Source organism: Hoplias malabaricus, chromosome 10 (genome assembly GCF_029633855.1).
Source record: "Hoplias malabaricus isolate fHopMal1 chromosome 10, fHopMal1.hap1, whole genome shotgun sequence".
Taxonomy (NCBI): Eukaryota; Metazoa; Chordata; class Actinopteri; order Characiformes; family Erythrinidae; genus Hoplias; species Hoplias malabaricus.
Genome location: NC_089809.1, coordinates 7,041,319 through 7,068,547, shown reverse-complemented (window position 1 = coordinate 7,068,547; position 27,229 = coordinate 7,041,319). Strand labels below are relative to the sequence as shown.

Below are 27,229 nucleotides of genomic sequence, written 5' to 3'. Positions count from 1 at the left end.
CAATTACGTGCACTATTTTGGTGTAGAATGCAGTGTCATGATCTATGTGGTGCCCTACATAGGGAGTCGGGAGCGATCTGGGACACACCGCAGCCCGAGAAATTCGTTAGCCTCAACTTGTAGCTCGAAAGCTAACTTAGTTATAAGTTTTTGCACATTCATGTCCACCAGAACGTAACAATGGATTAAGTAAACCCTGCTGGATGTCGGGGGACGCTCTATAAATTATTTAAAATGTACAAAACTATGCAGGAACGCTTACTTAACGCTAGCGGTGCAGCCACTAAACCAATGGCTAACGTTAGCCCAGCAACCGTAACCATAAGCTGATGATTCTGAAGTTTAAGCGATAATTAAACACAAATCGCTGGACTCACCTACGAGTCTCCGGACTCACAAAATTGCTTAAGGTCTTGTCATTTAATTAAAACCCCGGTTGTGATGAAAGATGCCGTGTTTAAAGTGTAAAGTTAAGTTTAATTTGAAGTTACCTGCTCGATGCTGACTGTTCCTGGCCTCTGCCAGGGCGGAGCATTACAGCCGCGTCATCTCTAGGAAGCTATTGCAGGATTTAAAATTTGAACATTGACTAAATGTTTATTTTGGTTAAAATTTGGTTAAAGTTAAAAACTCCAAACACATGTACACTTATTTTAAAAAGCCCCCAAGAGTCAGCCAACAGTGTATGGTTTCGCCATCACACCTGTTAGTCTTTGTTAATGTTGTAGGACCCATATTATGGTAATCACTATTATAGTAGGTAAGGGTTGTTGAAGTTTTTCTAACTGCCCTTGTGTCCTGTATAAGGAAACTAAGCTTCAAAATATTGTTTTTATATATTTATTTATTTTTAGGCTGTGTCCAAAACAGTACCATTCACTATTCTCTATTTTGGGGTTCCGCCATTTTGTAGTGGTGTCTAAAAACATACTGCACAATTTCAGTGCACTCAGACAATTCCTAAGTGTACAGTAGTAAGTAGTGTACAACTGTACTCTAGTTAATTGCAGATATCCATAATACACTGTGTAATACAGAGCTTGTGCTGGTAAGTAGCATTCAGAACACATTTTAACCCACAGCCACCCTAAGATGCATTTTGTTGATATATATTTATTTGGTACACTGTGGTACATGTGCAATGTCGCAGTCACACAGCTCCAGGGACCTGGAGGTTGTGGGTTCGATTCCCGCTCCGGGTGACTGTCTGTGAGGAGTGTGGTGTGTTCTCCCTGTATCCATGCGGGTTTCCTCCGGGTGACTGTCTGTGAAGAGTTGGTGTGTTCTCCCGGTGTCCGCGTGGGTTTCCTCCGGGTGACTGTCTGTGAGGAGTGTGGTGTGTTCTCTCTGTGTCTGCGTGGGTTTCCTCCGGGTGCTCCAGTTTCCTCCCACAGTCCAAAACCACACGTTGATAGGTGAATTGGCGACTCAAAAGTGTCCGTAGGTGTGTGTGTGTGTGTGAGTGAATGTGTGTGTGTTGCCCTGTGAAGGACTGGCGCCCCCTCCAGGGTTTATTCCTGCCTTGCGCCCAATGATTCCAGGATGATTCCACCGCGACCCTGAACTGGATAAGGGTTACAGATAATGAATGAATGAATGGTACATGTGCAAAATGTTCTCATGTGTGCTGTTAGATTCAATAGTTACAATGGACAAAAAGCCTCCTCCAAAAGTTACATAGGCAAGTTTCTGCAGTGCTAAGCCCAGAGTAGGGTCTGTTGTCCCTTTGATTAAGGGGGGGCACTTTTATATCAAGGACTTGTCAGGTGGATTTTGAAGGGACTGCAGTTTAGTGTAAATATGTGGATCTCGGTTGCTCTTATTTATAATGGGTCACAAGAGGAGGATTATTGCTATTGCTGTCCTCTACCTGTGGTGAAAACACTACCAATCCCCATTGGGCATTATCTCCAAGACTGTCTGAAAGTGGAACCAGTGTTTCATACATTGCACTGAATAGATAAATGCATCCCATTGGCTTTATTCAATCTTTAGCCACACCACATCTCCCCAACTCAAAATACCAGATCCATCATACACTGGACATCCCTATCTGACATTGCCAACACTTCCCCTTAAAAATAAAGCATAGCTATTGTGTGTATTGTCACACCACACTAATGTAATTACAGCATATACACACATTTATACCAGATTTTGTGTAGATTTACAGATATGTCAGGCTTTTCCTTTACGTTTTTTAAAGTCCACATCCAATCATCAATTGAACCTCCAAAATTCCATATGTTTCATTAAAATGACATTTAATGTATTAAAAATGTCTGAGACGCTTTAGAACACTGGGAAAAGGGGAAATGCTCAGACCTGATATTGAATTATATAAAACAGAAAAAAGCAACCTGAAGGAATTAAGACACTTTGATAAGTAAAACAAATAATGAATATTATCTGCTTTATAAGTCTACACAAACATCTAGTATAGTGATGAGAAACAGTAAACCACCCCCTAGCTTGGTAAACCCGCGCTTGCCTCGTACGGTGGGCGTGAACAGTTCGCTGTCAATCATTACATAACTGCGCTCTGATTGGTCAGAAACTACAGTTCCCTGTAGTCTTAACCCTACACACAAGGTTGCCACATATTCGTCTTTAAAGAAGAATTGAGCCTGTTTAAAAATAAAAAAACCCGTGTATATCCCTTTTGTATTCATCATAAACAGATATTTTAAATATATAGTGTACTTTACAATAACCCAAATGCATGTTCTAGACAAGTAATTATAAACATTAATAATACCTACATCAGCATTTAGACCTGTACTAGCCCACTACCACATCTTGAATATATATTAAAATAATTTTAAACATCTATTTTTGTCAAAACATTCATGAACACACTTAACCCTATAAAGAACATTTAAAATACTGCATAAATGAAATATTCAACAGGAATTGCATTAATTGGCAATGGCTGTTTTTCCAGCTGACATATCATCTGACCACAGCACACATTACCATTATTTTTTGGACCACCAAAAATGAGCTTGTACCAGAGCTCCATTGTAGCTGAGTTTAAATTTGAATTTCTTGATACAGCAGCAAGGTTTATTAAGTGAAAATGATTTTACAAAGAACTCCCAAGAGCTACCTTTTGCACAGTAGCATGGGGGTTTCTCATGCAATGCCATCTGAGGGCTCAAAGGTCACATATTTGCCCTACACTGACATTTCTTTGGAATCTTTGAATATTTTTACAGTAATATGTGTTTGACAGGGAAACGCCTAAACTGTTGTATTTTTGTTTTGACTGCGGTTTATAAAATATCTCTGCTGTTCCAGAAACGCTGTTTGTTAGAGTTGGCAGCCTATTGGAAATGTATTTTGAATTCAATTACATCCATTTTTGAGGGTTATTTTTGTTCCTGTGGTGAAATAAAGCAAAAGAGAGGAATTTAAATTGTGTGGAATTTAAATTTCTTCTTCAGTTTGCAGTGTTTTGTTTCCATGCCCGTATTTCTCCTTGGCTGTTGCGGGGATCTGTACAGACTTAGCTGTTACGTTTAGATTCTGGTCGAGAAAATAAAATACGTTCAACATCGTCTGACTGCTCTAAGCCAGTGTCCTTCGCACGCTACACGATGTTCACCCCGAGGATTTGAACAAGAATCTGCAGCCTACCGCCCCCTATCTCGGACACTGAATCGGATCTAAACTCGGGCTAATAATCGCATAGTGTAGCCTCCCAGGACCGGCGTGGACTTTTGATTTTTCCTGGATCTGGCAACCTCGCCGACACAAAGCGAAGTGACCGGGTTAACAATATAAACCCTGGTCTACGGTTAGAATAGCGTAGTCTCAAATGGCTTTTTATACGTAACCAAAGATATTTTAAATAATTTAAATAAAACGTGGTTTTGATTTAAGTGCTCGGAGTCAGAGTACACAGAGGAGCTCAGGAAATCTGGCTTTTGGGGTAAGCTAACGGCTAAAGCTAAGCTAGCTAGCAGTAGTTAGTCTGGTTAGTAGAACTGACCGAGAATACTGTTCTTCGTGAAGCAGGTTTCAGAAAATGTTGAGCGCCTTAGAATCATTTTTATATTTGCAGAACGGTTCATGCAAAAGCTAAAGGCTGTGTTTTGTTTGTATATTATGCATTTTAACATGAACCTTTGCTCATTTATTTACTGTTGAGCAGTGCCTTCAAAGGATGGGAGCTTGATGTAGTCTCTAAGTTATTCATTTTTCTAATAATCTCTGGAGACTTATTTAAGCTGATTTTTGTGGACGTTAAGAGTGGTTTGATGAAAGCATGGCGCCTCCGTTAGATGCTCAATTGAGTGTCTTCTTAAAGGGCCCATATCCTACATATTAAACGTTTGAATTCCCTCATGGTGCTAGTTTATAACTCACTGACTCGCTGTAAGCACATTTCTCGGTAGGGGGCGCAGTTCAACGCGTGGCATCAGTGGTGCACACGAACAATGCTATTACTTTTACTACATTTCAGCAGGTATCAGATTACTCTACTGCTCCTGTCATGTAGACAGCATACACACACAAACAAGGACACAATTATATTCCACACATCGCATACCATTTTACCAGCTCTACTGATCATATGTGTTCCAGTTATACAATTACAAACTGTAGTCCTGTTGCTCTGTGCACTTTTAGCCCCATTACACCCTGTTCATTAATGTTCAGGACAACCACACTGCAGGTATGATTTGGGTGTTGGATCATTCTCAGTGCTGCAGTGACACTGACGTGGTGTTTGTGAGTGTTGCACTTGTACACGAGAATCAAACACAACAGTGTTGCTAGAGTTTTTAAACATTGTCCATCTTTGTTGGTCGTCTTCTAGTCCATCAGTGGACACAGGACGCCGTCACCAAATGCTGCTTGTTGAATATTTTTAGTTGGTGGACTATTCTCAGTCCAGCAGTGACATTGAGGTGTTTAAAAACTCCAACAGCACTGCTGTTTCTGATCCATTAATACCAGCAAAACCCACAAAAAACATGCTACAACGTTATTGGTATAGTCAGGTATTTTAGAGCATGTCTACTCTTACTCTGATTTATATTTGTTTTCTACGTTTGTAGAAACAAAACCCACTAAAGACAAGTTTGCTGGGAAACAGTAAACGCTAAACATTTTGTTCAGTGCTGCAGCCCAGTGGTTCTAAAACCAAGTATTGCAAACTCTGAAGGAGGTGGTGTAATTTACATGGGAAAACTTTAGATATTCAATAAATCCTTTTTCAGTAAATAGTACATTTTCAGATGTCATCTGGCATACCACCAGTAGTACAGGTGCTAAGAACCACTGCTACAGTCAATTTGAACTTCTCTTTTAAAAAGTTTACCAGTAAATGTACTTTGTTTATAAGAAAACTGTTCCAGGATGTTGAATTTTTCATCATGTGCTGTACAGAGTTTATTGGCGATGGACTAAGAAACAGTGAAGGTGCACTTCCTATGTATAGAAAGAAATATGGTTACTGGGTGACTCATGTAGACTCTGAGTTTGCTCATCAGATTAGTAGATCGCTTGTAAACTTGTTTGAAGTATTACTGGTAAAATCTATTCACAAATGGTTATCAGTTTATAAACTACACCTTCGCTCTTTGTCCTGTCTTAGTGTTATGGAGGTGGATACAGGATTGGGCTCCAGTCTGGAGATGGAGTTGGGTCCAGAGCTGGAGGAGGAGTTGGGGGTTTCTCTGGATGAACTCCGTAAATGGATTGAAGAGCAGGTGGACCAGAGTGAGGCTGTCCAGCAGAGGAAAGCTCAGCTAGCTGAACTGCAGGAATGGGTCGAAGAGAGAGAAAAAGACATGGCCACTGTGGATTCACTCTGCTCCACTGCTTCAGAGTAAGTCACTTTTTTTAGATGCCATGCTCTAACTTTGTCTATTTTGCATGATCCTATTGCTAAATTAAGAGTACAATACAGAATACCGTACCGTATAATACCGTACAACCGGAGCTGCGTTTTTTTGTTTATATGTCTGTAAATGGCCCTGACCAATCAGAAGCAACGAGACACTAGTGCTGTGACATCACAACCATGACTAACTGTCTGTTTGCCAAAATGCACTCACCATTCAAGCCTCAAGCCCAGAACACCCGACCTGGACCTTCAACCTTCTACAGAAATTTTAAGACTGACTTCTGAGATCATGTAAATGCTGTTTCCTTGAGCATTTTTTGTGGGAAATGGATAATGATAGAAGAAAATGAATGAATGGCTTTAAAGGAAATGGTTCCGTTTTAAACTGACTCCTCTGATAACAGGTGTTTACAAACAATTGTTGATGTTTTTCCTTGTATTTTTTTGTCTTTAATATTTTTCTAATTGTAATTTTTCCCTTGATTCCTTATGTATATTTAAGTATTTAAAAAAAAAAAACACTTTGTTTTCAATACCCTGTACAACAACAGTGTGTATTTGTTGGGTTTGACAGGTCAGTGACCCAGTGTGAGTCTCTGGTCAAAGAGCTGTACAATAAGATGGGTTTGCCGTATAGAGAGAGCGGCTCTTCAGACGAGGGCGGAGAGGAGGGCAGTGCTTCTGAGATCATAGAAATAGATGATGATGAAGATGATGATGAAGACGACGACGATGATGATGTCATTGCTGTTGGTTGTGGTAAGTAGATGGAAAGAGGGGCACTGAGAACACCCTAAAACAAAATAAATGTTATATTAATATTATTTAAATTGTACTACATTTTACTTTAGTACAAATCTAACAATTTCAAACATTCAAAAGAAACAACAAACAAAAGTGTAAACATTTGCTTATTATATAAACAACCGTAAATTATCAAGATTCTGACATTGTATAAATAATATTTAGAATTTTGATATTTTATATCCAAACCACCTCCACACGACTCAAGTCACTTGTAATTTGGAGCAAATTTTTGAACGCAGAGCAAATTTCAACCTGTTGCTGACTCACGTAATGAATCTACACCATCCTGTGTGTAACTGAATATCATCAATATGTATGAATTTTCCAAAACTGGGTACATAGGTGGGGATAAACTATAACACACATCAAGTATCTTGTCCTATGTTACTGTAGTAAACACACAAAGTAACATTTAAACATATCATCCAGATTTGTAACAGAATGTTTTTTCTGTGGAGGAATATTTGGGTGTTTGTGTTCACATGGACGTTTTGTTCTGCCATCGTACATACACAACTCTGTGTTTAGTCTCTTGCGACTGGGCAAAACAAAACGTGGGGCTGGCAGCCAGGTGCGTCTAATGTGCATATGCAGCTGGAACAGCTATGAAAACAGGCCAAGAACCACACGCACTGTGTGAGACTTCATTCTCTACTCAGGCCACCTTTACTCCACTATATCTTTACATTGAAGTCAGTTGTTTGCTGCTATATTAATGATTAATTTGTCTGATACTCCACCTTTAAAGAATGCATGGCATTGCTTCTGGAGCTGTTCCTCCAAAATGCATCATGAATATTTCTTTGAAATGTTTATCCATTTTGACCTTATCATAACATCAAAGCACTAATAGCTCCAATCTCTTCCGCAGTTGTTCCACCAATGAAAGCATCACTCAAAGACGCACAGGTAACTGAGAATATGATTTTGTACTACAAACAAGTTGCTGACAGATGCAGCATGTTTGGAAAATGGACTGTGGGTGTGTGTGTGCGTGCATTACTGCAGAAATTGTGACAGCTTAGATTCCATCTCATGTGTAGCCAAATGATCATGTCTAAGCAAAGCTGTATTTGGAAATTTTTCAAACAAATTTTCCCAAGAGGTTGTATGTTAAATCACAAATTTGAAGATGACGTCCAAGAATCATGTACATATCAGTTCTATACATAGTTAAACTCATTAAACTATTCTGTCTGGATTGATATAGATAATTAAATATAATATTCTCATATTTAGTGACGTCAGAAACTTTCTTCTTGTTAAGTATTTTTTTTAAAATACCAATAACACCTAATTTCATCCCTGAAAACCAACTCTTCTGACACTGTTCCTATGACTCCATGACTCTAGCCCTCTCATTTGGCAATGGCAATTATGTTGACAGCTTTTCCTTCTTTTTTTCTTTCTTTAATATAAAAATAATGTTCACATTACACTGCTCTCATGATCAACTTAGGACTGAAAATTGTGAATTTTTTATTTTTTGTGTGTGTTTGTGTGTTCACGGTGACCTTTAGTTTAAGGAAGCATCAGCAGCACTTCAGAGAACTTCGCAGCAGGTGCAGAATTTGATGCAGTCCATGAAGTCAACTCCATCAGGGTCCAATGCCATCGTCCCGCCTAAAATCCTAGGCCCGCCCTCGCAGTCCCGGGGCCCTATGATGAATATTCCTGCGGTGTTTGTGTCCTCAGCCCCAGGGAACACGGCCACTCAGCCCAACCCAGCAATCAAACAGGATGCCATGACCCTTAACATGAGCATTCTGGGTAAAAAACGCACCAAGACGTGGCACCGTGGCGTCCTTGTTGCCATCAACCCAGTGGGTGAGACAGAAGCACACCTTCACAATCTATTGCATGGAATAAAGAGGTTAAATAGTCTTTCTTAAAACTGTCCAAGATACCATGTTTTGGTTGGTCTTGTATGCAAAAAATGTGGCCACCTCTAGTCAAAAGACATTCTGTTGATTTCCTCAAGTTGTTCATCCCAAACTCCAAGTGACCAATAGGGTTGCTGATGTCTCACAATGTAGCATCAATTTCTGAAAGTGATGTGAGTGTTCATTAAATATCAGTCCAGGTTGGTCACAATTCTATAAGAGTTACAGTGACACAATTTTGTTGATTTATGAAGATGATTTCTTGTCGTTTCTTCTCTCTCTCCGTCCTATCACCCAGGCAACAGCTTTAAGTACAAGGTGAAGTTTGAGAATAAGGGGAAGAGTTTGCTGTCTGGAAATCACGTGGCCTTTGACTATCACCCCACCCTGGAGAGGTTGTATGTGGGTGCCCGTGTTGTTGCCAAGTACAAGGATGGTAACCAGGTGTGGCTCTATGCTGGCATTGTGGCAGAGATGCCCAACAGCAAGAACCGCATGAGGTGAGTGTTTGTGTTGTCGAGTCTTATTTACCTGCCACATTGAAAAGTATATTTTCCATGTTGTTTCATGCATTGCAGTAAGAAAGCACACGGAGAATAATCTTCTGTGATGCCATAGTCATCCCTCTTCATCTCAAACTTTTTTTTTTAGCCTCCATTAGAGTTGAGAAATATCTAGCTGTGGAGTAGACCTAGCCATAACTAAGTTGGGCAGAAATAAATCAGTACATCAAGTGCTGTAAAACAGAGAGATACATTATTTATAAACATAGCTTTTATGTAACTCTTTAGGAGAACAGAGATGAGTAAAGGAAAGGGGCAGCAAGAGAAGAAATTTGGCATTAAATTGGGTGGGCTTTTTGTTTGAGCTTCGTCAAGATGCAGAGATTATGTTGATGAAACTGATGTCCATCTCCATCATATGTTCTTTCAGGTTCCTCATCTTTTTTGATGATGGCTACGCTTCTTATGTGGGCCTTCCTGAGCTCTACCCAGTGTGCAGACCTTGTAAGAAGCAGTGCCTTAATATGTTTGGTTTATAGGTTTAATATTTTTTCTGTGTCCTTCTTCCTCTGTTAAGGGTCTTTATTCATAGTAAATAAAAGAAATGTGCTTCCCTCTTTTGCTTTCTGCAATGACCTGTGAGTGAACCTAATGTTTTCATACGATTAGTTGAGTAAGTATATGCACCGAATAATAATAAAAAGAAAAAAACTAAAATACTGTACTGATAAATATATTCCAGTACGTTATGCAGCATGTAGCTTTAGCACTCATCAGATCATTTTTTATTGAACAAGTCCTAGGATGTATGAAATACTGTGTTTATTTTCTGTTTAGAAATAATTAATTGGAAATACATTAGAATCAAATGATGATGCATTTTATGTCAGGAATTGTTCTTAATCTTCTGCACGAGCTTTAATCTTTACGTCTCTGTGTGTATCTACAGTGCAGAACACATGGGAGGACATAGAGGACGAGTCGTGTCGGGATTTTATCCGGGAATACATCACAGCATACCCCAACAGGCCCATGGTGCTCCTGAAGCCAGGTCAGATCATTAAGACAGAGTGGGAGGGGACGTGGTGGAGGAGCCGTGTGGAGGAAGTGGATGGCAGCCTGGTCAAAATGCTGTTCTTGGTTAGTGATGCTTCATGAATGTAGATCATTTCTCCATTAATGTTTTCATTATGACACAAAAGTTCAATAATATTGTATAAATCTGATTATTAAAATATTCAAAATAACAAAAGCCATTCAAAAACATACATCACTCACCATTTCTGTTGCAGTATTCGAGGTGGAATTCTCATTAATGACAAAATTGTGAATACACCTCTAATTTTTGTTGGGTTAGTTTTAACATATTACAATTTTACTTTGAAAAAATAACTTCAACACATTGAATCACAAGTGTGTTTCAGTTACTGTGTGTATATACATTATTTATAGAGTGAATGCTTTTGAATTATTCTCCTCTGTGGTACTTTAATGTGTATCACACTATACGTGTTGAAATTACTATAGAATTCCCATGAAACAAACAGTCATTTGTATGCTGTGCTGTGGCATGCACATACACTAAAGACAGATGGCTTTGAATATTGTATAAACGTTGTAACGTTGTGTACAGGATGATAAACGCAGTGAGTGGATATATCGAGGTTCCACTCGCCTGGAGCCCATGTTTAACCTGAAGATAAGTGCTGCCAGCAGTCAGGATAAAAAGCTGGGAATCCCCCAAAGGCCACGACCCAACATGGGAAACATGGGTAAAAAAAAAAAAAATTAAATAATAACAGAATTTTTGAAATATCCCATAAAAAAATTTAGGGAATGATTTGTAATGTTTAAGTTGGAATGTAGTTCTTAATATGTATAAAACGACAAGCTATGGAGTGGTCATGTATGGGTGATTTCTTTTGAATCCAACTTATCAAATTGGACTATGAATTGTTGTTTTATAAGGTGTCAACTTAGTTTTTCTACCTCATGCGTCTTCTATTTCTGTTTGTAGGAATAATGAGGGCTAAAGCACCTGTGGTACCGTTCACTGGTAATGAGAGCAGTTCGTTAGCCATTCGACCTCCACTACCTAACACTGGACCTATTCGGATGCAGGCTCCCACTCTCCTTCAGACCATTCGCCCTGAGTGAGTGTTCTCTTTTGTTTTGTTTGGTTCTATTCACGTTTTTAAATAAATAACAATATAAAATTGAATCTAAACAGAATGGCAAACTTTTATTTATTTCAAGGATATCACATATAAAAATCTCAAATTCTTACTGAGTCACTGACTCTGATATTCATACTTGGAAAACACACGTACAAGCATCGCCTGAGACGAGTAACAAATGGCACTGTATGCTATTAACTGTCAGCCCCATGCTATTCCACATCTTTAAAAAATACAGAAAGCAAGGAGAAACAAATTCATTTAAACTGTCGTCATGGTGATCGTACAATAACACAGCAAGAACCCTTGAGATTGTGTTGGAAATTTTCCTTTATCTTGCTGCGTTAACAGCCTTATTAAGCTAATGTCAGAGCCAATAAGCATGCTTACTTTTACAAGACAGACTTATAGAGGTTTTTTGATACGCTGAAGTAATTTTATTGCTGCCACGAATTAAATGAATATTGATCCCCAGCCCTAGCCAGGTAAAAAAAAATATATCCCTCCCAAATATTGAATCGCCTTTGTTTTGTTTAGTTGTCATCAGAACAAAAGCTTGTATCTCTGAAGTGGTAACTTCATATAAGCCTTTTTTTATTGGTGCATTCATCATAAAATGAACTTAACTGATATTTTGACATTGATGAATTGATGAAAATGTCTTTTTGATTCTGTTCCTGTCGCCAGGATTCAAATGGCCAAGAAGAGCACATCCCCATTTATACCCCCACCTCGACCGGGCATTACCCCTGAATTTCAGCTGAAAACCTTTAACTGCATAGTCCCTCAGCCCAACATCCCCAGGTTGGTACATCACTGCTCTCACAGATTTATAAACAATCTTATAATTGGAGACACATGCCAAACATGAGTAAACCCGTACCCAAATGTATCTGAGTGGTCTAGACCTGTTAGGTGTCTGAGTATTTGCTATAAAACTACATCATAGCCTATTGTTTGTGTACATTTGCTCTTCTAGAATTTCTTCTAAAGTGAACAATGCTTAAAGAGAGTGTTTCCTCTCTTTTGCTTTTTCTTTTAAGAATTTATGCTAGATGTTGAAACAGTATTGTGAGGATTTGATAGCATTGAGGTACAAGAATAAGTGGCTAGGAAGTGGTATGACAAAAGCCACTCCAGGTTTACCTATCCCCAAAAGGTATTCATGGATGGGCCGAGCTGCATTAATCCAGAGAACACAATTTCCCTTCTCCTCATCTTCTATACCCCTTTAGCTCACACTTGGCATTGGTCATGGTGACCTTAAACTAGTGCAGGTGTTACAGATTCTCATTTCTTTCCTTTCTTTTCAGTCTAATGTCTTTTTTTGAGGGTTTATTGTAGAGGTCTGTCTGATTTCTCTTTCTCTGTCTCTCTTACTCTCTCAGGCCCTACCTCCTGCAGGGTGGTCCAATACAGATAGTTACACCTGTGGTTCCCGCCCAGCAACTCGTGCAGACCACTGTGTCAGTGTTCGGGGGTGAGCGAATTCCCCAGGAGCCCTCTTACCAGGCACCTAATGACCGGCTCTTCTACCTCACACACGTCTGCACCCCTGAATGCCTTAAACGGATCCGGCCCACCAACACCAATCTGCATCGCGGCAGGAACCCCCTCCTCACGCCCCTGCTCTATGAGTTCCGCCGCATGACCGCTCGCAGACGCCTCAACCGCAAGGTCTGTCTTGTCTATTTATGTCTACATTTATATCTGTCAGTGTCTGTCTGTCTCTTTAGGTCCCTCTGTGGGTTTGTCTTGGCTCTGACTGTCAGTCTGTCTCCATCTTTGTGCTGTCTCTGTAGTGTGTGTCTCCGTTGGCTTGTTCAGACACCTCAACTAGGGGTGTGCGACATGACGATATTGGAACGTGAACGATGAGAATTTGTCCACGATACACCATCACAGGGAGATTGTTGGATCGTGCTACTGCACATACAGTCCGCTGCAGTGCTTATAAGTTGTTTAGGTGCTGTGAACATATTACACATCAGTCAAATTGGCAGTCTCAGGACACAGATAATGTACGTCACTACTCTTAAATGTACAACTACTGAATTAAAACCAAAATAACTCGTTATTCCATACCTGATATCTCTTCCACCCAAATAAAAAAAACCAAAACTGTGGCGCTACGAAGCCTGAAGAGCCGACAAACACACACAAAGGATACCAGCGCTTGCGTAGGTTGTCCCCATTAACATAAGACCAAATTTGAGTCAATCCACTGGTTAGTAATCAAAACAATAAATACGTTTTCAAAGCTTAGATCCCTTTCACTGCCTGCTCTTTACCTACTGAGACCGTTTAAACGCAGGAGGGGAGTGAGGGAAACGGCCTCACTCTACAGTCGGGGAAAGCTCCCTCATTCCAACACATCTGGCCTTAAAGGAGTGTTAGAAACGACTAAATATCAGAATAAATCGAGGTGAGTCAGAAACTTTTTCCTGTTTGGTGAGGGTAAAAAGCCATTTGGAGAGGTGCATGAGATTAATCAAGGAAGGTAAAATGTTGCCATTAAGCTTAGATTATATATATATATATATATCCATCTGCAGTAAAATGAATCGTTTTCCTTATGGAGAGGTTGGGGTCTTTCATATTCCAAAAGAAGATTTCAAAGATGATTCCAAATTAACTTATGTTTTAATCATATTTTAGCTACTAAAAATTCATTTAATTCATTCATTAATTATCTGTAACCCTTATCCAGTTCAGGGTCGCGGTGGGTCCAGAGCCTACCTGGAATCATTGGGCGCAAGGCGGGAATACACCCTGGAGGGGGCGCCAGTCCTTCACAGGGCAACACACACACACATTCACTCACACCTACGGACACTTTTGAGTCGCCAATCCACCTACCAACGTGTGTTTTTGGACTGTGGGAGGAAACCGGAGCACCCGGAGGAAACCCACGCGGACACAGAGAGAACACACCACACTCCTCACAGACAGTCACCCGGAGCGGGTCCCTGGAGCTGTGAGACTGCAAGACTACCTGCTGCACCACTGTGCCACCCAAATTAATTTCAATAACTTTAAAAATTCTGAAGGCTTTTCTGTGACATTACTTCATTTAATTGCCTCTAGTTTTTTCACTGCCTCAAGATTTGAGTATGTAATTTCAGACGGAAAATGGAAAAAATACCTGGAGTGTTAAGAGGTTAAAAACCAGCATGAAAAAGGATTGTGATAAAATCAAGACCGTGATCCTGCAAAAACAAAAAAACAAAACAAAAAAAAACTATTTTTATAATAGATTTTTGCCATATCGCCCACCCCTAACCTCAACTACAAGGTCCTTTTGTCTGTCTCTCTCCTTATCTGTTTGTATCTTTGGCTGTCTGTGTTTGTCTGCCTCTATCTGTTTGTCTATTCCTGTAAGTTCTTTTGGCGATCAGATTGGTCTCTATGTTGATGTACACAGATCAGCTCCTTGTTTCTACAACCGCTGTTCATTTTATTAGCTCCTTTTTTCCATGTAGATGCATGTTGTTGTTCTGCAATTGCAGGTTATAGTCCATCTGTGGCTCTGCAAACTTTGTTAGACCCCTTTCACCCTGTTCTTCAGGGCTTTGGACCACCCAAGGTTGGACTACTGTTGCTCTTATATTTTTCAACATTTGTTCTTTCTTTCTGTCTTTCGCTCCCTACCTATTTCTTCATAATGCTACACATGCCTGTCACGATAACCTGAAATATTTGTGATATGATATAATTGTAATTTTCAGACTATTTTAAGCCACTGATATAATAGCATACTAAAGCAACTACACTCCTTTTAAAGAGTAATTAATTTTTTTCAAAACCTAGTTAAGAATACTCAGAGATTGGTGATGTACATGCATCAAAAATGATTGAGGACTTATTCGTCCATATATTGTACAGTAAATTGATAATATACTTATTGTGACAGCCCCAACCCTACATTTTATAACTCTCTTCCTCCCTTCAGATGTCCTTCCACGTAATCTATAAATCTCCATGTGGCCTGAGCCTGAGGAACATGGCAGAAATCCAGCGCTACCTCTTCCAGGCGCACTGTGACTTTATTTACCTGGAGATGTTCTGCCTGGACCCGTACGTGTTGGTGGACCGTCGCTTCCAGCCACAGAGACCCTTCTACTTCATTCGGGACATCACAGGGGGACGAGAGGACATCCCCCTGTCCTGTGTGAACGAGATTGACAACACACCCCCTCCCAGTGTCGCCTACAGCAAGGAGCGCATCCCTGAGGATGGGGTCTATATCAACACCAGCGCAGATTTCCTCGTTGGCTGTGAATGTACAGACGGCTGCCAGGACAAGTTAGTGTCTATACTATTATAGTTATTAATTATTATTATTAATAGTTATATGCTGTGTGGATAGGGCTTATGTTGGGTTCCAGTGCAGTCTGAAATAAGCATTGGTTGGCTCGGAGGAAGCATCTCTTTGGCTTCACCCTCGCAGCTTGATAGTGTTAATGTGTGGAATTGGCAGTCACTAATTTGGGAACAGTTCAAGTATTTGCAGCTATGAATAACCACCCTCGTACTAATGGCTGGGGTGGAGGTGAAGGATGTGAATATGTTTAGTGATTCTGCTTTAGAACACACTGGCTAATCTGAATGATTTATTTTATTTTTGTGCAGATCAAAATGTTCTTGCCACCAGCTGACCCTACAGGCCACAGCGTGTACTCCTGGGGGTCAGATAAACCCCAATGCTGGGTACCACTACAAGAGACTGGAGGAGTGCTTGCCAACAGGGTGTGTATCACACATTCACACAACCACCCAAAAAACAACAACAACAGCACTGTGTGTGTCTAGAGCAATTACATTTTACAAAGACAGATGGCGGTGCATCAAAGCTTTGGTGGTGTATTATAGAGTTGTATCTGATCTCTCTCTTTCTCCCTCTCTCAGAATATATGAGTGTAATAAGCGATGCCGCTGTAATCATCAGATGTGTACTAATCGCTTGGTGCAGCATGGTCTTCAGGTGCGTCTGCAGCTGTTTAAAACACAGAACAAAGGCTGGGGGATACGTTGCCTTGATGATGTGGCCAAAGGTTCCTTCGTTTGTATTTATGCAGGTACGGAGATGCTGCTCTGGATTTCTGCTTCATCCTTTTCTCCCCCCCCCCTCCCTCTTTGTTTTTTTTTAAGATCAATTCTTTATGAAAATTCCATTAAGATCAATTCTTTATGAAAAGTGAGGGGAGGGGGGAAGGGGGCGGGGCAGGTGATGTCCCTTAGAGCGGGCCCCCTACATTTGAGAGGCCATGCTTAAAATAGGTTCCTATGCAATCTCTGATACATCAGAGCATGAAGAAGAAGAAGAAAATGTCATATTACTGTTATTTATCATTTGAAAAGATGTTGTAGTAATTATTATTATTGTTAATAATACTTTGGTATATATTTCTCTCTTTCTATTTCTGTGTACCCCTCTCCGCCTCCCTCCACCTCTCAGGGAAAATCCTCACCGATGACTTCGCTGATAAAGAGGGCTTGGAGATGGGAGACGAATACTTTGCCAATCTGGACCACATTGAGAGTGTGGAGAACTTTAAAGAGGGCTACGAGAGTGAGGCGCACTGTTCAGACAGCGAGGGCAGCGGAGTGGACTTGAGCCGGGTCAAGATGCGAAGAACTCCAGGCCAGAAGGGCAAAACTGCTTTCAAGACTGATGACAGAAACAGCAGCACCACAGGAAAAGGTGTGTAGATGTGTCTTCTTAAGAGTGGTTTTGGCTAGAAGGTGCGTCTGGATGCAGGAGTTCAGCAATATCCTAATGCCTAATGGCTACAGGGGAATAAATACCAACCACAAGTCTCAGCAATGTTTAATATTTAGAGTAAAGTGCTAGAAAGAGCAGATGGCTAATCAGGTGCTCAGTACAGACTCTGAAAGACACTCACTCTTTAAAGGATAATAAAAGACTGAATTAGAATCGTGTCTGCAGACAGCAGCAGGTGTTTTAAATGTGTTGTATTTTTTCCTTCTCCCTCCCACAGGCCGAGGCTCCTCTGATGAAGGCGAAACTGAAGATGAAAAGGACTCAAACCCAGACGATACCGACTCCTCAGACGACACGTTTGTAAAAGACACTTACTACACCTCCAGCTCAGTGTGGAGGAGCTACACCACTCGCAGACAGACCAAAGGACTTCAGGAAGGTAAGGAGAAATGGGGCTAAAAAAAAAACTAAACCTGCAATGATTACTATTTTTATCATTGATAAATTTATTGACTCTTGAAGTCAAAAAAGTTGTTGGTCAATAAAGTTTGAAGCCAATTTAACTTTGTCATATTATAGGAACCCAGTCTCCTGCGTAGGAATTACGCCAACACCCACTACACATCTGCACACACCTCAGTGCAGGGCTCTTTAGACTTTAGTCATTTTTGTGACATAAGTGTTTGACTTTTTTTTCTGTATCTGTAAGTAGTCATTTAACCCAAAACAATTCTCTTTCTTTAAATTTCCATTTTTCCCTTTCTCTCTTCTTCTAGAGAGTCAGGACAGTAAGGATGGGATGAGCGTGTCCGGTGGGGGGACAGAGGAGAGGAAGCCGCCTCCTGTGCCGGAGGAGAGCGGGAAGAGTAAAGTGGCCTCATGGCTGACAAGTCAATCTGAATCCACTGGCGAAAATGTCAAAGAGGAGGGTGGGCCCAAGACGGAGAAAAAGGTAAATGAGGAGGACACAAGTGCTCCCTCAGCCAGGTGTCATTCACAAAGCAGGTGAATGTGGCTCAGGCTGAACGGGCAGATTGGAATTCATACTTATTACAACTGTACTTAGTACAACTTGACATTCCTTGTTATTTTGTGGTACTGGAAAATAAAGGGAGAGTTTGTGTGTAATTTCACAAAATCAAAAAAACATTTCTATATGTAATTTGTTATATTCAGATAAAATCAGATACAACCTGTAGAAGTATCACACCCCCAGATCATTTGGATTGAAGGTCACTGGGGGAGCACTGACTCGTGAAACTGGTGACAACTAGAGATCTCCGAGAACAGTGGGATTAAAAGAGTAATTTATTTTTATTTGTGTTTCTTTCTTTTTTCTGCTGTATATTTTCTTTCTCTCTCACAGGACGTGATGACCCTCTCAGACAGTGATGATGTGCAAACCATCAGCTCTGGGTCAGATGACAACAAAGAGCGTGAAAAGAAGCCTCAGGGTAGGAGAGAAATCAAATAAATAGCTTTTTAACTTTTATTCACATTAAAATTTAAAGTATTCACAATATATTACCAGTCACTTTTATAAATGACATCACAATTCTGTGTGAACAGCAGCTAAGGTGGCTCCTCATAAATAGTGTGCAAAAGTGTGTCTATGCAAGAGTCTACAGAAAACAGTAAAATGATTTTTATTTTTATTTACAAACCCAATTTCCATGAAAGTTGGGAAACTATCTCAACATGTAAAATGTGAATCAGAATTGTACTGTGTGTGTGCACGTGTGAAGAGCAAAAATAGGGTTTCTATGCAGAAACAGTATATTTAGTGTACTATAATTTTAAAACATAGCAGCATTTCAAGAGTCCAAACCCTGACCGTGTACAAGTAACTAGACCAACAAGGTCAGGTTTATATTATTGGAGCTTTTCAGACTGAAGGCTGTGTTTAACTTGAACTATAAGTTTAAAATGAAGTTTATTTAAGCACTATACAAATAATAGCCTTTTGTAGATGAGATTCAGGGTCAATAGTCAATACAAAGACTAAGTTTCTGAGTGCAAGTCATTTAGTAATTTCACCTCCCACACTTCATAATAAGAGAAGGTCTCAATTCTGAAATTATTAAAAATTACAATTAACACAAAAATGTGATGTGAACCAGTGGAAAATATGATTCTGTCCCAGCCAGTGTTCTATGCGTCAATTTCTAAATTTGTATGTATTAAAATATATGATTGAGTTCATTTTTACTGTTAAATAAACATTGAGGTGAATTTACAGGAAAATTACAGATTTTAGTGTTAAATTTTTGGAACATTTGTATTTTAACAATTTAATATATTTAATATGACAGGAAAGACTTGAAAATGATGCAAAAGTAAATACAGTAAAGAGGAGAAATGGTAAAACAGAAACTAACATTCGCTAATCAGATACTTAGAAATCTTTGACAGCTCTGAAACGTAAGACTGGGTTAAATAAATTTTAAATGCCTTTGAAATTGAAAACAAAATGTAACAAAAGCACCATCTGATGGTTTATATATTGTTCTTTTCATTGTTCATGTCTCTTAATGTGAGAGAACATTCCGTTTTCCAAGTAATCTGTGTTAGAAATGCAAGTTGAGCCTTAAAATTATGGCAGTTAAACTTTCTCTCTCTCTCTCTCTTTCTTTCTCTCTTTCTCTCTCTCTTTGTTGATCTAGTGGTGGTGGTGAAAAGGCAGGTAGCAGTGAAATCAACACGAGGTATCACCATGAAATCTTCCCACGGAATAAAGGTGAAAACAGGAGGCCCAGGAGGCAATCAGGGCCCAGGGGGTGAAGGCGGCCCCAAAACCACCCGACAGTTCTTTGATGGGGAGGAGTCTTGTTACATCATTGATGCTAAATTGGAGGGAAATCTGGGACGCTACCTCAATGTGAGTACTCAGTGTGAGGTCTGAGTAATTTCCTCCAATTTCCCCACAGTTCATGCTGAAAGGACTTTGAATGGACTCGGGGACATATCTCACCACTTTTCATGAGTAAAAACAGATCCCTAGGGATCTTAATAAAACATTTATGATCAAAGAAAACAGCTCTGTTCTCACCCTATCTAAATAGCTTTGATTTCTGTGCCTTTTCACGTCCATCGCTGATCCTCTACGTAAGATGCATCACAAAATCAGAATGGCTCATTAATTTTAACGGTTATTACTGTCTGTAAAAACTAGATACACAGCGCACATTTTGTTGCTTTCTCATTTAAAATACATTTCCCTAGGGAACATTAATCCAGCTCTATAATTTGATCTAGTTGTGTGAAAGCTGTAATAGACGTTGTAGTCTATAACTGACTACTGTGAATGTATGAAAGATGTAGATGAGAACTAATGTGTTATCTTTTTTTGTTACAGCATAGCTGCAGTCCTAACCTTTTCGTTCAGAATGTATTCGTGGACACTCATGATCTGCGATTCCCTTGGGTTGCATTCTTTGCCAGCAAGTATGTCCTATATTTTTATCTTTATTTGTTTTAATTTAAGATTGTAAAATTTCTTATGCCTCACTTTAAAATCTCTAAACGAATTACATCACAGTTTTAATGTCATCCGGTGAATGGCACAATTAGAATGTTATTTTTTTTATTGTGTAAAGTGTTTTACAGAACCGTTTGTGCATTTAGTTATTTCTGAATGTGTATTATTAAAAATATATAATTAAAAAACTGTTTTGTATCAATATTAATCATGGTAATGCATTTTGTTTCCCAAAGAACACTGAATGGTATAACACCTTGTATTATTTATAGCTGTGCTGTGTTTTATACAAATAGTTAGTAGAAAGTTAGTATTACAGAGTCAGGAGTGAACATTACACACTAAAATTGGGGGGTTGTGCTGTTGTGAGTCACTCTGTAAACGCTGAAATTGACAAAGTATAATTCAAAAGTATGGAAGAAGAATTGTTAGACATCTATGTTTATGTATTAATTTCACAAATGTTTTTGCAAGAATAAGGTCATAAGGCTTCATGAGCTGACAACTGGAGCACGAGAGACATTCTCAACAGCACAGAACAAAGCTGTTACAAAAGGTTCTTTGAGTGATGCCATTGAACCACATTCGGTTCCTTAAAGAAGTTACTAAGAGTGTGTGTCATTCACTTGCATCCTCAGAAGATTTGTCCTTCAACTTTAGACTCTTTTCTTCAGAAAACTCTGAAAACATGCTCACAGTCATTAGATCATTCTGCAGTGGGAAGGGCACCAAAGTTAGAAAACATTTTTCAATGTAAAATGTAATTCAACTTTTCCAAAATCTTCAAATCATTCAACAGTGCAGGGTTATCTAAATTCTGGGGTTTATTCTGACAAAGTGCCACCACTATCCCACTTCAGACCTTTGGCATTTCTTCAGCGTTGGACTGAGGGCCAGTAGATGGAGGGTGTTTTGTGGTGGAGAAACCCTGGTGTACTATGTCTGTGTTTTTAAAATGTTCCACTCTGTGTCCAGGCGAATTCGTGCAGGAACAGAACTGACCTGGGACTATAACTATGAGGTGGGCAGTGTGGAGGGCAAAGAGCTGCTGTGCTGCTGTGGGTCCACGGAGTGCAGAGGAAGACTACTGTAATACACACACAAACACACACTGACATTGGAAGTCTCTGTGGTACTCATAGTGCCACTTTATGGGTTTGTACTGCCTAAGCTATACACAAATCTGCAATAGAATGAAATCACATAATCAGGGATGCAATGAAATTAAACACATGGTCAGGTGCTCCCTGTTGCTATACAGTTCACATTATTTCCACCTCCCCCTCCCCTAAACTTAAGAAGACACCCATACTAAGCTGTGTGCCCCTATGTAATGTAATTATTTCCTGCATTTTTACACTATCAATTGATTAGCCAATCTGTCGTCTCTGTATCTTTTACATTATTACAGATCAATTTTGAATGACTTTTCTTCTTCTTGTTTTTCTTTGCTCTTTTTATTATTGGCCATGTTTTATTTTGTATGTGTATCATGGGAATTTTTTGTGAATATTTGTGAGAGGACAGACTAGACTGTACTCTGGAAAAGAATAAACTTCTTCCCTCACAGAAGTCGTCTACTGTGGTACTATTAAAGCTAGTAGCTAGGACTCATATCTAATAACAGTACACAGTGGCCAGGTTGTATGAATTAAATTGATATTTAGTTTGTCCCCCTTTGCTACTATAACTGCCACTGCATCTTTAAATGTTGGCCTAAATAGATGTTGGAATACTGCTGTATGGTATGAATGGATCGGACCCAGCAGTGCTGCTGTAGTTTGTAAACACAACTTTGACCACTGTCAATGTGAGACTGAAAATAAAGGGTGTTTCATAAAGTACAAAGTTTTTTTAAAAATTCAATAACTCCGCCAAAATCAAAGCAAAATTTAAATTTATGTAATTTCATTCAACATAATTCAATTTAATAATGAGATATGATATCGAGCATATGACCACCTCCACTTTCTCTGCAGGTAGTCGTCCGATTGTTGAAATTAACGATAACTCTTTTTATCGTCCTCTTGTGTCTAGTCAAAATCCAATCGGCGACTCTTCGCTGTTTTGCATGATCTGCTGGTTTCAGCTCTTGTGTCAACTGAATGTTGTAAGGGAGCATATGAAGATCTTTTTTCAGTATTCGATGCACAGATGTTGACATACCCAGCTGTTGTGAACGACAGTGAAGCGACTTCACAGGGCTCACTTTCACACGGTCGTGCGCTACCGCCATGTTTTGTTGCGTTTGAACACTACGGTTTCGACCGGGCGATTTTCTGATTGCAACTGACCCAGATTCTTCGAATTTCTGCACCAACCTCGAAACTGTTGTGGTAGAGGCATTGCCACGTCCAAAGATCACGCAAAGTTTACGGACAGTCTCTGCGTAGCACTCCTCGTTTTTGTAATGGGTTTTCACAATAAGAATGCATTGCACGATATTGAACCGCTCCATGGTTACAGAATGGAAAAACGACAAATAATCTTCTAAACTGAGTGATAATAGATAACGAAAATGGTAGGAACAGTGTTGACAATCTTCAAAAAAATAAATCTGCGTACTTTATGAAACACCATTTACTTCACCTACGAAAAATATCCAGCCAATAGAGTCCTGTGGCCAGCAGCTACACTATATTGCCAAATATCTTCACTCATCTGCCTTCACACGCATATGAAATTGAGTGACATTCCATTCTTAATTCATAGGGTTTAATGTGATGCCGGCCCATCTTTTACAGCTACAGCAGTTTCAAATCTATGGGAAGACTTTTCACAAGGTTTAGGAGTGTGTTTATGGGAATTTTTGACCATTCTTCCAGAAGTGCCTTTGTGAGGTCAGACAGACGTTGGAGAGAAGGCCTGGCTCAGCTCTAATTCATATCAAAGGTGTTCTATCAGGTTGAACACACCACACTCCTCACAGTCAGTCACCCGAAGGAAACCCAAGCGAACACAGGGAGAACACACCACACTCCTCACAGACAGTCACCCGGAGGAAACCCACACAGACACGGGAGAAGACACCACACTCCTCACAGACAGTCACCCGGAGGAAACCCACACAGACACAGGGAGAGCACACCACACTCCTCACAGACAGTCACCTGGAGCGGGAATCGAACCCACAACCTCTAGGCCCCTGGAGCTGTGTGACTGCGACACTACCTGCTGCACCACAGCACAAATTATAAAGTTGTACACAAAAACCAGGAATAATGTCGTGTGCAATTACACATTTCCACCAGAGAGGTCTCTAAATCCCCCAAAGTTGCAGTGTGTGGTTTTAAGCTAAGTGAATGGAAATTACTTCAACAGCCACAGGACATTTAAAAGAAAAAAAGACATAAAAGACAAAGCTATTTATTGTATTCTACCATTTTTATTTTAATGAGTGAAACACTTTCAGTTACAAAAATGACTTAAAATGAACAACACTGTACAATGAACAAGCAAGTTTTGTCTTGTCAATTTTTTCTTTCTTTTTTTTTCTTGTTTCAGAGATAAATACACTAGGCTAACCTGCCGGCAGAGGGAAGAGAAAAGAGGGAAAGATAGAGGGGGGAAAAAAAGACAAATCTTTGGCAAAGGAAAACACAGCAGGGATCTTCACATTCTCTTTTCATTCTCTCTCTCTCTTTCTCACTGTCACACACACACATACACAAAGAAGGAATCAGTGGACCATGGGGCAGGTTAGCATTATTAAAAAAGCACAGACAAATCATGAAACTTTTTTTTACCACCACCGTCATCACCATCATCATAGTTTGTCATCACCATGGTTACCTTTCACGAAAAAGCTGAAGTTTCTCTTTTTTCCCCCAATAACAAATAAGATAAAAAATATACATTCTTATCAAAATCATCTTTTTTTTCCTTTTTTTTTTAAACGATGATTCGCTTTGGCTAGCCTGGGGATGCGAGGTGACTGACTGGGTGGGGGCGAGACAGAAGGAGAAACGACAGGAGATGCATCAGTGGAGATCTTTGGTTTCACTAGGATGAGTTTACGATATTTACTCCGTTCTTCATACACCTTTGGATTAAAGCTGTTTAATTTTTTTTAAAGAAGGACAGAAAGAGAGAGGGAAGAGAGGACAAAGCTGGAGGAGGGATCATGCTTTCTTTCCCTTTTCCTTGCTACTCTAAGATTGGTCATTAATAGACAGGAAAAACAGCCGAATACATGGGGGCATTACACCCTACTTGCCAACACTTAACATTAGTCTTGGTGACTCTGTGTCCAAGCTGTCCCATTCTAGTGGTCAGTGCTCTATAGGGTCTCTATAGAGATTATACAAGCATTCAAAGAGTGGGTACACTAAGAAGTGTCTGATATTACTAATTAGAATGTGTTTAGACTGGACATATATTCAACCATATGTTATCCTTCCTCCAGAATATGACCTCAGGAAAGCTGTCTGGTTTAAATTCCTGAGGCATGAATACCTGCTAAAATAGCATGTAGCATAGATAAGACTGTGGTAGCCATCTTGAAGCTTGAGCTTTTTTTTGTTTTGTATGTTTATGGAGCTAATAGTGTCACATAGTCTTAGAAATTACTTAGAAATTCTGAACAACTCAACATAGCCTGAGGCAAATTTAAAGTTATGTAATTAGCATGATGCTAACTGGTGAGATTTTCATTACGTGCTAGCTACATCAGCCTGTTACAAACCTAAATATACAAGCACAAACACGTCAGATTTTGTTTAAACATTTTGTTTAACGATAAACAAAATACATTTATTTTGTCAAGCTGTCTCCCTAGGTGATTTATGGATACTTTATTCTTTATTTTTATAGATTTGGTTGTGTCTCTGAGTTTTTGCTTTGGTATCATTCTCTAGTGCTTCATGCCCCAAAGAGACCACAACACATTTCTAGTGGATATTTTCTTATGAACTTTAGGTTTAGCTTCAACTCTTTAACCACAAGGCTTCTTAATTTTCAGACTTAGGCCTATTGTCCAATAGCTATCAATTATTCAGTAACTGATAAATTATTCCGGAACAAATACAAATTATTCAGTAGCATCTATATAGTATCCAATAGTAAATATGAATAATTCAGTACATATAAATTACTCTGTATTATTCAGTAACTACTACAAACAATCCAGTTACACTATAAAATATTCAGCCGCTACTATGTATAATTCAGTCACTTCTATGAAAGTAATAAGGAATTAAAATATGGCCCCTGATACAACTTTTAGAGTTTTGCCTCTCCTGGAAAACACTCAGAAAGCAAGGAAGTGAAAAGGAAACAGAGTAGACAATGCTGGTCCCATTTCAAGACATTAGCATCTGCTTTTGTCTGCACTTTGTCCAGCTCCAGAAGATGATGAGCTTGTATTCCATTGCATATAATGACCTTTGTGTCGCCTAATGCAGACCTTGTGGGTCAATGTTTAGTGAGCACTTTTTTTTTGCACCTTCCTGACTGGACTACTGAGAAATGCTGTCAAAATAAGGTGTTGGCAGGTGCTGAAATCTCACTCAAATGGATGGGCAGTTAAAGGAACAGTATTTGAATATCCAGACAAGGGAATATTCATATTATTATTTAAAGCATATGATTTTGAGTGAGTTAAAGCAGGGTCAAACACCTTTTTTACAATTAATATTTCTGAATTATGGCCAAAGAAAACATTTGTTCAGGAATTTCAATTCTTTATTGTTGTTCACTCATACTGACCCTTCATTAATTAGAAGCCAGAGTCGTGATTACCAGCTGGAAAATCAATTCTGTGTTGTGAGGTGTAAATAATTGGATCTTCAAGTTCTTATCCTTATAAACATGGTTCAAAATTAAAATTACGTCCATGTTTCCCCACCTTCCCATTGTTTGATGATTTCTAAACTACTCTAGCAACATTCAGCATATATTCTACTGTTTTCCTCCAGAGGAGGCTACCCACTACATTTACTGAATGTAATATACATCTACTTGTGTAAAAAATTAGCAGGATTTGTATCTTCCTAATAAGCAGCTAATAAGAGATGCAAATACAGCACAATGACCTCATATTCTTTGAATCTGAACATGACTTCTCCCCTTAGCCTGCCTCTCAACACAGATGCACCATCGTTTCATTAAACGTTTATCAGTTTTGGTTTATCACCAGAGAGTGTGAGGTATTTGAAGAACTGTCTCTGTTCCTGACGATGAGAAACAAAAGAGGAAAAACAGGAAGAAAAGGGCAGAGAACCAGAGAGAGAAAGATGGAGACAGCATTGATGCTATGCTAATGCTACAAGTTTCAGTTCCAGTCCTTCACACTCCCTCCTCTGTCTCTCCCTTTTGCCTCTAATACATAATTATGAATCATGTGTTCTTAAGACTTACTTCGTAATTACTTCATAAGGTGTACAACATACAGGATATGTTATAATGCCTGGCATAAATAAATAAATTATGATTGCATTCATAAAAGCAAGAGTACATGGCTAAAGTTAGCTTCAGTAATGCATTAGAGCATGTATTTAAAATAACTTCTGTACACTCTTGCTTTCATGTGCTGATGAAACAATGTTTTAATGCTGTATGAGACCTAACATTTATTAAGTCATGTGGTCTTAGTTTGGAACACAGCTTCAGGATCTTGGGCTCCTGAGATTGATCATTGCCTCTGGTCACGATTTATGAGGGGTGTGTTCTCCCCTTGTCTGCATGGGTTTCTTCCAGGTGCTCCGATTTTCACCCACAGTCCAAAAAACATGCTTTTAGGTGGATTGTCTATGATGCCCTGCAAGGACCGCTTCCCAGTCTGGGGTATATTCCTTAACCA

The 27,229-nt window shown here is 39.4% G+C and overlaps 2 protein-coding genes across 2 annotated transcripts in view; one reads left to right on the top strand and one right to left on the bottom strand.

Moving 5' to 3' along the window:
* Positions 1 to 537, bottom strand: part of znf687a (zinc finger protein 687a) — a 16,906-nt gene extending 16,369 nt beyond the window's left edge. The window contains exon 1 of the mRNA XM_066683179.1: positions 492 to 537. The gene's annotated coding sequence lies outside the window, so the exon portion shown is untranslated. The remainder of the gene's footprint in view (positions 1 to 491) is intronic.
* A 3,184-nt stretch (positions 538 to 3,721) lies between these two features.
* Positions 3,722 to 21,980, top strand: setdb1b (SET domain bifurcated histone lysine methyltransferase 1b). Its single transcript, XM_066683268.1, has 22 exons — positions 3,722 to 3,934; positions 5,606 to 5,839; positions 6,432 to 6,616; positions 7,536 to 7,573; positions 8,185 to 8,491; positions 8,846 to 9,047; positions 9,481 to 9,554; positions 10,000 to 10,190; positions 10,684 to 10,822; positions 11,068 to 11,203; positions 11,915 to 12,031; positions 12,616 to 12,904; positions 15,180 to 15,532; positions 15,860 to 15,976; positions 16,136 to 16,305; positions 16,686 to 16,931; positions 17,230 to 17,391; positions 17,729 to 17,904; positions 18,319 to 18,406; positions 19,616 to 19,830; positions 20,308 to 20,396; positions 21,406 to 21,980. The coding sequence occupies exons 2-22, from the start codon at positions 5,610 to 5,612 to the stop codon at positions 21,521 to 21,523; spliced, it is 3,642 nt and encodes a 1,213-aa protein (XP_066539365.1). The 5' UTR covers positions 3,722 to 3,934; positions 5,606 to 5,609; the 3' UTR covers positions 21,524 to 21,980.
* Positions 21,981 to 27,229: the final 5,249 nt, after the last annotated feature.

Bases quoted from the DNA above. Each gene is read 5' to 3' on its own strand.
- setdb1b (XM_066683268.1), top strand. From the start codon at position 5,610: ATGGAGGTGGATACAGGATTGGGCTCCAGTCTGGAGATGGAGTTGGGT. The intron at 11,204-11,914 runs GTGAGTGTTCTC...TCCTGTCGCCAG, and splicing joins CTTCAGACCATTCGCCCTGA to GATTCAAATGGCCAAGAAGA. The intron at 18,407-19,615 runs GTAGGAGAGAAA...TTGTTGATCTAG, and splicing joins GCGTGAAAAGAAGCCTCAGG to TGGTGGTGGTGAAAAGGCAG.